Consider the following 13,124-nt stretch of genomic DNA (forward strand, 5'->3'; position numbering starts at 1 on the left):
GAGGTCTGCGATTCATTGCGATACAGCATGGAGCATGTGCACTGTGCAGCTCTGTGCACAGAGAAGGATGTTTTCTGAGGTATGGAGCTTGTGCATTGTGCAGCATTGTGCACAGACAGGGATGTCTTCTGAGGCATGGAGCTTGTGCACTGTGCAGCATTGTGCACAGACAGGGATGTTTTTTTACGGTATTTAACTTTTCAGAAACATACAATTTGTCACAGACTCTGTGAACAGTGACTAAAATTATGCAATCACAAACTGAAGAATTATGTTTCAATTAGCTGCTTATTCAGCAAGTGCAAGATAACCCTTGTCTATACAATATGAGTCTCTCTTCATATAAAGACATGAAACTGAAAGAAAATGTGTGAAAGAGTATCAGTCAAGATTTGGGTGTTGCAGGTCCACCAAAGAAAATATATTAATATAAAATAGTTTTCGCTCGCAAAGTAGAGGAATTATTGGCTGTTATATACATATATATAATGATATGGCATTTTGCAACTACTCATTAGGTGATTAGAAGCCTATAAACAAACCAATAATGATATTAAGTATGGTGTGTGTTGAAAAACTGGCAATATACATTTCTACGCACTCCGCAGCCGCCAGAAGCTGGTCATGATCCTGTGTGAAAGCCCCTGCGCCTAGCTTGAAACGTCAAAGTCGTACGACGGACGCGCAGTTGGACGCTGGACGGGCGACGCTGCTCGCCCACCGCAAACCGCGTCCTGTGTGTAGGACCCTTAGATGTCTGCTGAGATTTCCGCTGATGCACCTGTTGCGTAAAGCTCGTCACCGCTAGTCGTCGCTGTCGTTCGTTTTCAGGTTCTTCTGTAAACCTTCATCTCCGAGCAGCACAAGTTGTGAACGATGACGTCACTGTACCCCCACCAAATTCCCTCCCAGTCTGTTCCGTTGAAGTTCCCGTTCAGATTGGTGAGGCCGCAGCCGTAGCCATACCACCAGGCTCCTTCGTAGTTAGAAGCGCAATTCCCAGCCGACCAACGATCGTGCTCCGCGTCTTTCGTTGTGAATTGGTGATTGTTGTTGTATGCGAGAGCGTCGTCGGTCGCATTCCCGGAGAATCCGGATACGTGCAGAGTGTAGTTCTCGGAGCCGGGACCGATGCGGAAGTTCCTGGAAATGTCGCGGTTCAGAGTCTTCGCGAAAGCTGTTCTCTTTTTAATGGAAAGCTACGTAGGCTACTTCTTACCGTTACCGTTTGGATTGTCCGAATCCGGTCTGGGGCGATTGTTTGATGACGTCAACAATTTTGACCTGGATATCGACTGACTTTTTTGGACAATTCAAAAAATAATTGCCATTCCATAAAACGAAAAACTTTCGGATTCAATCCGAAATTTTTCCGCTTCATTTTTTAATTTGTGTAATAATTATAATTATAACAATTACAATTGATACATCCGAATACAGCTCACCTGTATTTAGCCCACAAATGGTCTTTTTTACCTTTCGACATCATGTTGATTTCCAACGACATGTCATTTCCTTTGGTTAATTGATGCAATGACTCGAGTCCTGGAGACAAAACGTTGTGAAGTGATAAAGTGCGTTGCTTTGGAATCCATTGCTTTTCAACGCAGAAATGCCATAAACCGCGACATGGTATATTTTATAATATTGGAATCGAGTCGTGCGTTTTTGTGGGCTCAACTTGACTCAAGTCATTTTCTCAATTACGGAAAAAAACCAGACTCGAGAGTGTCTTTATTTTCATCCAACCGAAATACATAACAAAGAATAACAGTGGTACAGAAAATACGCATGCACTGCACAGTGTTTGGTGTTAGATAAGAATGATCGGTACGACCATAGAGATCAACTAGTCTGATCACACCCGAATCAAACTGGTACACCTGTCTCTACACAGTCTGGCTGTAACAAATGTAAGTTAAAAAAGGTAATATTAAAAGATGTGTGAAGCAATGTCTGGGCGAGGTAGGACAACATTGTTAGTATGACGACAAGAGGGCATTTAGTAGGGATGGTGTGAACGTGAGGTTCACGTTCGTGTTCTGTGTGTGAACCTCGAAAATTTAGAGGTTCGCGTTCACAACAGAACCTTGGTAGGTTCTGCACTGTGAACCTTTTCCATATATTAGAATTTTCACTTCATTATAACATCTTTGGTTCAGATTTATTGCATTTTAACTGCGGGCCACTCTATGCATGGCGCTGGCAGCATTGAAAATCAACACTAAACGAGCATGCACCTTGACAATCTCAAAAGTTTTACTTGCTTTCTTACAAAAGTCTGCACGAAATATCCAGCCTTCCGTTTGTGAATATTTAATGACATCTGTTCTGCGAGTTTGACACGCAATCACACAACGCCATGAGCGAAATACATAGTCAGCGAATGATGCAAATTCAACCAATCAAGGAAATTGATATCGTTTTCTGATGCAAAAAATCTAGCAGGCTACATATCTTTACTGCATCATTAAAACCAAATCCGTGCGATTGAGGTGTTGGCTACTGCTGTATAACTTGTTAATGGGGTATTATCGGTAGCAAGTATAAACCCGTTTTACACTCTGCTCAATATCAATGTACATTGTCCGGTCTGGCCTAGACCGTTAAGGCGTAAGCTTATATTCCCTGGTAAGTCCTCGTCGAAATATTTGGCAAAGCGACGAAAGACATTGATTTTATGGGAGTATTATATCCTTGGATTGCCTCAGTTGATACATTTAGCGACGTTTAAAACGCCAATATGTACTTCGGCATTGTGGCATTATGTGGCCCGAGTCGTCGCTAGGTATCGTCTACATTAGTTTAGGCTATCACTTTGTTGGAAGATAGGGTTGGAATTAGCAATATGACGTCACGTGACGTCATAAGGTTCACGTTCGTGTTCACACAGAACCTTTCAAAAAGGTTCGCGTTCACACGAACCTGAACCTTTCAGAGGTTCACACCATCCCTAGCATTTAGTAGTTCTTTTTTGAATCTATTATAAGGCAATTCATGGATATGTTGTGGTAATGCATTCCAGATGATAGGTCCCGAGTAGTTGACAGGTCTCTTAGATAGCTTGCTATTGGGTGGGGATAAGTAGTTCCATTTGACGAGGATCCTGTGTAATTTTTAGCAGGTACGAAAAATTCATCAAACGTGTGAGGAAAACTATTGGAAAAATCTTGAGCATAAGTTTTGATACTTCAGTGATATATGTCGTCAACTCGCAAAATTCGATGTTGATAGTCTTGGTAAGGTGATAATTTGGTACGTAACGGGTACAGATGAAACCAACCGTATCGCACGATTTTGCTGAGTTCGAATTCTTCACAAAAATGTTTTGCATGCATTTCTCCATAGGAGAGAAGTATAGATGGTTCGTATAGTAATTATCTAGAAATCAAAGATTGCGGACGGGTCATTATTTCCACACATCGAGCTAGTTTTGATACTGTGGGTTCAATATTCTGTTTCCAAGACAATTCGGCATCAATGGTGACGCCGAGATATTTTGTCGAGTCATATTTGGATCTTCTTTCGACTTTGGTCAATTTGTGTATTGACTCACCGACTTTTGCTCGAATCAATGTGCATGACTCGACCAAGTCATGTATGACTCGAGACTTGGGCGGCCAAGACCGGCATTTTATTGTAGCTTCGACGAATAGAAAGTTACCAAAGCATTGGTATTTCGTCTGTGTGGTACTTGAAAAAATATGTCTCCGACTCTATACCCGCGTTGCCATTCGACTTGGACTCGGACTTGACACGAGAGTCAAAACTCTAAAAGTACGATTGACATTGTGACTCTTCATGACCTTGTGACATTGGTCCCAACCCTACACAGAGGCATATTATTTATCACTCAGATAATGACCGAATTAATATATCGACAATATCCTGCAACCTGAAGGAATCAAAGTACAACATCCCCACCGAGCCAGAAATCTCCATCACAATCCCCGAATCCATTCTTGTAATCATCCCAACCTCGGTAGAAATCCACGTTTCCGTATTTTCGTCGCTGGAAAACCTGAAACGGGATTCAGCAGTTGCAGAAATCTCACGGATTGTCGAGTCTGAATGGTTACACTCACAGTCCATTTCTTGTGTGCACATCTTTTGTGTATGTAAAACTTCATCTCCGAGTAGCTCAGGAGGCGAGGAGAGGGGAGACCTTGATCGGGTATGTCCCCCCACCACCAAATTCCCTGCCAGTCTGTTTTCTTGAAGTTTCCATTCAGATTGCTGGCGCTGCAGTTGCCATACCACCAGCCTCCTTCGGTGAGAGAAGCGCAATTCCTGTACGACTCGTCGTGATCCGCGTCTTTCGTTGAGAATTGTCGATCGTTGTGATGTGAGAGAGCATCGTAGGTCGCATTCCCGAAGTATCCGGATACGTGCAGAGTGTAGTTCTCGGATCCGGGTCCGATGCGGAATTTCCTGAAAAAGTCAACATTTGCGAATATCACTCTCTCGCAGTTCCTGAGCTGCAGCCTACTATTCCAGACGGCCTTATTGAGTCACAATGGAATCTTTCGTTACAATGCTAAACATCTATGATGTCAGTCTCAATGTGAGGCCTGTCATGTCTATTTGAAATTTTGGTGATTTAAACAGTGAGAAATTTTGACGGGAAAAATAGTTTTGTCAAAATTTGTAAACAATTTGTGACTATACTCTGTAAATTTTACTTATTTTTGAAGTTTTTTAGACAATTCAAAAAAATAACCACCCTAGTCATGGGACGAGAGCAATGAATTGATGCATTTGAAAACAACTTACTTGTATTTAGCCACCAAATGGTCTTTTTTATCTTTCGACATCATGTTGATTTCCAACGACATGTCATTTCCTTTGGTCAATTGATGCAATGACTCGAGCCCTGCAAACAAAACGTTGTGAAATGATAAAGTACGTTGCTTAGGAATCCATTGCTTTTCAACGCAAAAATGCTATAAACCGCAACACGATATGGAATATTCTAGAATATTTGAATCGAGTCGCGCTTTTTTTGTGGACTCAACTTGCCTCAAGTCATTTCCTAAATTACGGAAAATACACCCGATTCGAGAAAGGTGGCGAGATAGCGCAATGGTATAATCCGCGGCTGCAACACCAATGGGTGCTGGTACGAGTCCGACCGGGGTCGACTTCCGAATTCCGATACCTAAGTGTTGAAGGTTTACCTAGACTCCTCCTCGCCACCTCATCCGCGTCAGCGGTGTCTTACAATAACCTACACTCTAAATTCGAATGCGTGCAGAGGAACGCAAATTTACACGCAAAATCCGGTTTTTTTTTTAACTACCACACAACGTGCTGCAGCCGATGTGTGCCTGGCTATCCTGTGTTTAGCGGTGGTGTGTTCATGGTGACTTGCGCAGAGCTCGAAATTAATACCAGCCATCCATGAATTTTTACTCAGCTTAGGCTGAAAAAAGATTTTATTGCAACGAAAGATGAATACAGAACATTCATTTGCAGACGAAAATGTGTGAATTTCTAGCTTGCACAATTGAAAAATTTAAGCTTTTCCAAATAGAAATAAGAACTACAGCTACAAAGTTATCATAACTTAGATTCTAATTAGAGCAAAGAAACGTTTCACTAATTGGTGTAGTATTAGAATTATTGCAACACAGTTGTTTTCTCAAATAAATTCTAATTAGAGAAAAGAAGCATTTCACAAATTGGTGTAGCAATAGAATTATAGCTACACAGTTGCAACCACAAATCACATTTGAATCAGAGCAAAGAAACAATTACAATCCTAGCGACACGGTTGTTTTCACAAATTAGTTTCTAATTAGAGCAAAGAAACATTTCACAAATTGGTATGGAATTAGAATTATAGCGACACAGTTGCAACCACAAATTACATTTGAATCAAAGCAAAGAAACATTTCAAAAATTGGGATAGAATTAGAATCATAGCGACATAGTTTTCATCACAAATTAGATTCTAATTGGAGCAAAATACATTTCAAAAATTGGAGCAGAATTAAATCATAGCAACACAGTTGTTTTCACAAATTAGATTCAAATTAGTGCAAAAAACATTTCCCAAATTGGAGCATAATTAAAGTCATAGCGACACAGTTGTTATCACAAATTAGATTCTAATTAGTGCAAAAAACATTTCATAAATTGGAGTAGAGTTAGAATCATAGCGACACAATTGTTATCACAAATTAGATTCTAATTAAAGCAAAAAACATTTCAAAAATAGGAGTAGAATTACAATCATAGCAACACAGTTGTTTTCACAAATTAGACTCTAATTAACGCAAAAATATTTCCCAAATGGGAGTAGAATTAGAATCATAGCGACACAGTTCTTATCACAAATTAGATTCTAATTAGAGCAAAAAAACTTTTCAAAAATTGGAGTAGAATTGGAATTATGGTAACACAGTTGTTTTCACAAATTAGATTCTAATTAGATCAAAGAAACATTTCCTAAATTGGAGTAGAATTATAATTACGGTATAGCGACACAGTTGTTATCCACAAATTAGATTAAAATCAGAGCAAAGTGACATTTGAAAAATTGAAGTAGAATCAGAATAATTACTGCAGTTTTTTTTTTCTGAATTAGACTAGAATCCAATTAGAGGTAGTTTTTATTTCAAATTAGAAATATAGCTATACGGTAGTTGTTTTCTAAATTAGATTCGATTGAGAGCAAAGAAACATTTCACAAATTAGCGTAGCATCAGAATTTATAGCTACACAGCTCTTTCCAAATTAGAGTAGAAATAGATTTGTAGCTTTTTTTTCGAAATTAGAGTGGGATCAGAATTATAGTAGGAGTTTTCTTCAAATTATAGAGTAGAATTAGAACTATAGCTACACTGTTTTTTCCAAATTAGACTACAATTAGAATTATAGGTTCAGTTGTTTTCACAAATTAGATTCGAATGAGAGAGACGAAGCACTTCACGAATTAAAGTAGAATTATAATTATAGCTAGTTTTTTTTTCAAAATTAGAGAATCATCAGAATTTTAGGTACACATTTTTTTCACTCTAATTAGACAACTAGACTAGTACTAGAATTGTATAGTTGTCCAAGTCAGCAAACGAAATCAAAATCATTACTGAGATTTCTGAAATCTGTTCATAAAACAGAGAAGCTTGTTTGATTGAAACCCAAATTTTTGTCTTCAATCAGGACATACTGTAAAATTGAGAGTATCTGGAAAACTTTTGGATATGTGGGGTCACAAACAAAACAGAGAAGATCCAGCACCATCTCAAATGGTGTCGCTTTATTGTGAGACGATCCCTTTATGCGGAAGCCATTCGCCACGATCCATGACTGCAGGTCACCATTTTCATGGTGCGCTAGTACGAGATGTCGAGGACTCAGCTTTGTGGCCGTTAATTGGACTGAATGGGCCTGGAATTGAAAGAAATATGTTAAGTAAAATTATATTGCCAATAATCCATGTGTGAATTGAAAGCACAAGATTTAGATTATGTAGAAATGCCTTTATGGGACTTCTGCATAATGAATATTGAATAAAAATAGAGCTGAATGGGTCAATATAGGTTTTTGTCAATATGGTCAAGCTTAACTCATGGAAACAAGTGATAGCAAATTCTGTCGTCACGATATGCTGTCTAGTCGTTGACATGTATGGGTTTTTTCCACATAATCATAAGTTTACTAACCTTTAATGATCCATTCAGATTTGATCAGTATACCATCATACAGGTTCCTTTTGGAACGACACAAGCATTATGCTCACATTCACAGATTCTAGGCACTATATCCATGGTAGCCATCCTCATGGTCTCGAAGTCAGGAAAACCAAAAATTACATTAGCAGCAGAAATGATTTTCCATGGTTTGGAAAAAAACGAATTTGCACCAGCTCATTCTAACTTAGATTTAGCCTTATCAAAAAGAATGATGTCATTGAAAAGCATTTAATAAACATTTATTTTTGGAGGCCATTTTCAGTTCGGGTGTTTATTGCACCGTCATAACGTAAACAGCGTCAATCAAAACATAGGCCTACCATATTTTCAGCACCCAAAAACAATTGTGCCACATTTTGGCGGCACACATCTGAGCTCAACAGACCCTGAATTAGAACACATGTTTGTGGCGCAACTTGGAAATTAACAGACCCCCGAATTAGAACCAACTCAACATGCGCGTATGTTAAGCCATAAACTTTTCAAACTAGCTATACTTTTGTGACGGTCTGTTAAGTTCGAACTTGTGCCAGATAGTGGCATGCAAAACGTCCAAGGTGTTACGGAAGACGCCGAACAATGTTTGCCGAAAAATCAGGACAAGAGTCGAAATCAGTACAAATCTGACAAATCAGGACGTTATGGTACTTCTATGTTCATTGTTCACACAGTTCCAGGTTAAGCAAGCAGCAAATCCTCACCTGATAAAGCGTTATCGCCCTCAAATCCGAGGAGGGTTGGTGTGATTCTCTTTTCAGTTACTGCATTTCGTAACTCCATCAGGAGTATAACCGCAGCGGATTCTTTTCCCTACAAATAAATATAATAATAAATATAAATAATGTAGAAGATTTGGTTGAAGGACATTCCACTTATTGCATTCCGGTTGATATGAAGGCAAGAGTTCTGACACAACAATATTTAATATATAAAATTGCAACAAATATAAACAGGATTATCCCAATTAATAAATTCATTCTAGAATAGTTAAATAATACTAACCTCTTCATCTGTCTCTAGCTCTACTCCAAGTATTTCGTCATGAGTAGTAAGTATTTCGCTTCGACACTCCTCGGAACGAACATTTGAAACCCCGCTCTGATCTATTACAAAGGCAAAGTGTTACTATAAAAGCAGCTATGTAGTGAGCTAAGCATGCACATTGCACACACACTTCTATGTGTCATATAGAGGGAACTTGATATGAATATAATAAGATTTATTTCACTGTATAATATTAACAATAATTATTATAATAGGTTCATGAATGAAATGTCATGTTTTCAGCCAATGAAAATGTCATGTAATTGGAAAAACAAGTGAGTCAACTGCAAAGCAAGATCTATATAACTTGGTCAAGAATTCTAGTTGTAAACCCATATTGCATCAAGTTAGAGGATTAACTGACATTCTGAAACTCAGTTTCGATGCTACTGCAAGTTGATCTAAAGGGCAATCTACCAATATTTCTCATACTGCTGCTTGCTGTAAGAACCCTCTTGACAACATACCAGTAATCATAACATATCGCATGTTGATATTCTTGAACGAATTACCTTCAATTATTAAAGCAATGTGTTCTCTCGTAATGCCGTACGCAATCAACATCTTCTTTATTCCTTCCGCTATGATGAGATTAGCGACACGTTCATCCACATCCACAAAGTCACTGTACTGCGAGTCTGCGACCTGTCGCTCAATTTAAATTTGACCCTGACTGAGTTCCCGCCGTTACCGAGAGATGTGAAGCGTGAAAGAGAGAGGGAGAGAGAAAGAGAGAGGGATAGCAATAGAGAAATATAGAGATGTTTATTCAGTCAACAGTCAAAAGCAGAATGCACTGATAATGGCCAGGTAACACTAACGATTACTAAACAACGTACTTCAAAATTACATGGTAATGACAATGATTGATTGATTGATTGATTGATTTCTTCATTGCTATACTGCTGATATATCAATGATCAATAATGGGGAAACGCAATATAATGGAAGTCATAGTCAAGTCAGACAATCATGTGGTTGCAACAATTATATATATAATTGGGTTGAAATGATCAATTTCTTCTGCCAGTTTGGTAGGTAAATAAAATGAGAAGAGAACGTTCACAAAACCTAGTAAATGCAAGAAAGCGACACACTAAAATAATGGAGCGACATTGATGAAACAGCAGTCCACTTCATGGCTCCTGAGCAATGTGCCCTTTTAGGTACGCATGTGGGCAATTGATTTGAGCTGACACGGTCTCTGCTCACATAAATTATAAGTTGCGCACAAAAAATCCGAAGAGATGACCTTTTTTTTAGTGGTTACGCACTGTTGTCCAAGGGACCGCGCAGTGAATAGGTGAGCGCTGCTGCAGACTCGTCAAAATTAGAGGTACCATTGCTTCTGAGCTATATGTAAACGGGGCTAAAAGCACGCATTACTTACACGAGAGTCGTTATTACCGTTAAACATCTATTATAGAAATGCTGCATCATTTGAGAATCTATATCTTGCAGCTTAATTCCTCCCCTGCAAATAACCCAGCGGGAGCAAACGGACCCCAGGGTCATTGGGTTTACCGATGACGTCATGATCGGTACACGAGTGTACCGTACCTTACCTTGGATGATCTGGTCATTTACCAGTGACATTACGATTACATTTCAGCAGCGTTTCCAGCGTCGGCCTCACAATCCCTCTCAATCTTACTGATCTCACAACTCGTGCGGCGACTTACCGGACTATTAAAATGTATACGTAAACTCTTTCATAGTGATCAAAGCCGGCGACAGATGATAAGATGAGAGCAGAAGCACATATTTCGTAACTTTATCTGATGAAGTGTGGACTTGGACATATTATGACACCACTTCGGCGAAAGATTTGGGTCGACTTTATGTGTTTGTCCCATATTGCATCTTTGGATGCACAATTTTGTGTCTAAATCGATGCTTTCGATTTAGAGTGTAGAGGTGGGCCGTGCTATAAGTCGGCATTTACGGAAAATAAGAAGAATATCGGCCTGGTGTAAATCACCATAGTAGTCGACGTACATCATGAATACCCCAAAACAATCAAACAAACAAACCCGATTCGAGAGAGTAATTATTTCCATCCAACCGAAATACATATCAAACAGATGGTGGAAAGAAAATACGCATGCAAAGTATTCGGTATTAGATAGGAATTATCGATACGACCCTCATCAAACTGGCACACTTGCACTTGTCTCTATACAGTCTGGCTGTGACAAATGTTAGTTTAAAAAGGAATTGAAAAAAAATAAAATCAAAAGATGGTAGCAAATCAGTTTGTTGCTTGTTTTATCAGCATAGTTGGCTGCCAAGGTAGCTGCCAAGCGAGATAGTGTAATGGTGATGCGTCCGGCTTTTCGATCGGTAGGTCGTGGGTTCGATCCCCGGCCGGGTCAGACCAAAGACTCGAAAACTAGTATACGCGGCTATCCTGCTAGGCGCTCAGCAATCACGGGTAGCATGGAAGAGAAAAAACGGGGGTGCAGACTAGATGTCCTTACTGTAAAGGCCGTATCGCATCTCGATGGTGCAGGCGAAAAAGAATACCATATCTCTATCTCTCTCTCTCTTATAAACACTTCGGTCATTTGCTCCCGCACAGTAATTTTCGTGCGTGATGCGTCCTTTTCCGGTCTTTTGCTGCCATCTTTCTAGATTTCGGGTCTCTCTTCCTCTGGGCTTATCAAGGCGCTGTATTTACAGCGGGATCGGCGATGAGGAACCCAGATAAACCTCCGACACATAGAAACATGGCAGAACCGTGACTAGAACCAGAAACCATTGGTGTCGTGACTGCACAAAAGTAAGTTATTTATTACTGGGATAATGACCAATTTACTATCGACAAAATTATATACAACTTGAAGGAATCAAATTCCAACATTCCCACCGAGCCAGTAATCTCCATCACAATCCCCGAATCCGTTGACGTAATCATCCCAACCTCGGAAGAAATCCACGTTGCCGTATTTTCTTCGCTGGAGAACCTAAAACGGAATTCAGCAATAAGCCAAGTTGCAGAAATCTCACGAATTGTATTTTGTCTACGAGCCCGCGTTCGAGGTTATGCTTCAAAATTCTGTGTCGCCGCGACCCGAGTTCAACAAATTTGTACGTCTTAAACCGAGCTTTATATCTGAAAGATTCCAAATCCTACTCACAGTCCATTTCTCGTGCGCAGTACATGTATTCTTCTCTTCTGCTGCTCCGATTTGAAGCGGGTAATTCACGATTCCAAATATCAAAATAATCAACATCTTGAGCGAGATACTATCGGGTGCCAATTTCTGAAATATATTGCTTCAATTTTTACCATTGAAAAATTGTGCCTTCCAGGGATGCGAACCCGTTCGATTTAAAAGTTCAGCGCGTAACCAATGTCGCCAATCAACAACGGGGTACTAATGTCTGGCCATACGTCCACAGTGGATACTGAATATATTGTGATTTATATTTAGCGATAATAATAGATTTCTCAAGTTAAAATTTATACTTTTTAATTTGAACTTGCCGGAACAATCCGGTTAACGATGCGTATCCTACTAACCTTAATAACATAGATGAGAGCAGGCATATTAATATATAGATACGGTTAAGATAATGCGACCAACTTTAACTGAGCCCTACAAACAAATGAGTTTACTAAAAACATATATTGCATACGTTCTACGCAACCAACTCTCCCATCAATTAAAATACATTTGCAATGGCAATTCGCTGCGTTGATTGCCATTTTGAGGAAGACAGCTTCCTGATATCGTTTATGAAATCCTTTGAACATCGTTTTACAAACCTCACGCGATCTGCCGACATGTTATTACTCGTTACACCGATCAACCGTTTTTGAAATGCCGTTCATGAATATTTGCTACCTATAATAACTATGCAGGTATTCATCAGAATTGAACGGGTATTTCCTCTTCGAAAAAAATGATATAAAACCTCCAACAGCGAGAAACGTCAAAATTTCTTTCTCTCAATACGTCAGCTTCCTCAGCCTAATCTGATATTTCTCACCATTGCCAAACAGTAAACTGATTCACGGTTGGCTGTAGCCCACTGTATAATACAGGGCTTTAATGGTAGCCTATACATTTCGACTGTTTTTGCTAGTGGAGATTCGATAAATATCGCTCAAAAATGAATGAAAAATATCATTAGCTATCAACGATCATTAATGTGCTGTATATAGACCCAGCATGGGCAGGGCATGAAGGGGTTGGGTTAGGTCTAAAATGCACTTTAATGAATAGCACACAAACATTAAATTAGCATCGTTGAACCGCTGGTTCCTGTTTGCTATACACAGAATCCGGGGAGCAAAGGGATTCCAAATCTCAGTTCACTCATTAATTCTGCAGTGTTGCAATCTCCTTTTTTCTTTCCAGACTATATTAATCGCAC

At 39.3% G+C, this 13,124-nt stretch overlaps 3 protein-coding genes across 3 annotated transcripts in view; 1 reads left to right on the forward strand and 2 right to left on the reverse strand.

Annotated features, from left to right (window-relative positions):
* The window catches only part of LOC145452579 (uncharacterized), a 260,305-nt gene that overhangs the window by 229,744 nt on the left and 17,437 nt on the right, over window positions 1-13,124 (forward strand). The window lies entirely within an intron of this gene.
* LOC145452666 (fibrinogen-like protein A) lies at window positions 623-4,926 on the reverse strand. Its single transcript, XM_080330839.1, has 6 exons — window positions 4,774-4,926; window positions 4,086-4,431; window positions 3,925-4,021; window positions 1,446-1,545; window positions 846-1,143; window positions 623-781 (listed from the first exon to the last, which is right to left on the reverse strand). The coding sequence occupies exons 1-6, from the start codon at window positions 4,833-4,835 to the stop codon at window positions 623-625; spliced, it is 1,062 nt and encodes a 353-aa protein (XP_080186965.1). The 5' UTR covers window positions 4,836-4,926.
* Window positions 6,579-10,653, reverse strand: LOC145452723 (uncharacterized). The gene is made up of 4 exons (XM_080330882.1): window positions 9,254-10,653; window positions 8,700-8,800; window positions 8,399-8,507; window positions 6,579-7,392 (listed from the first exon to the last, which is right to left on the reverse strand). Exons 1-4 carry the CDS (start codon window positions 9,303-9,305, stop codon window positions 7,328-7,330), a joined length of 327 nt encoding a protein of 108 aa, XP_080187008.1. The 5' UTR covers window positions 9,306-10,653; the 3' UTR covers window positions 6,579-7,327.

The sequence above is a fragment of the Botryllus schlosseri genome, chromosome 12 (genome assembly GCF_051294905.1).
Source record: "Botryllus schlosseri isolate E-star chromosome 12, Bs_hap1, whole genome shotgun sequence".
In the NCBI taxonomy this organism is placed as follows: domain Eukaryota; kingdom Metazoa; phylum Chordata; class Ascidiacea; order Stolidobranchia; family Styelidae; genus Botryllus; species Botryllus schlosseri.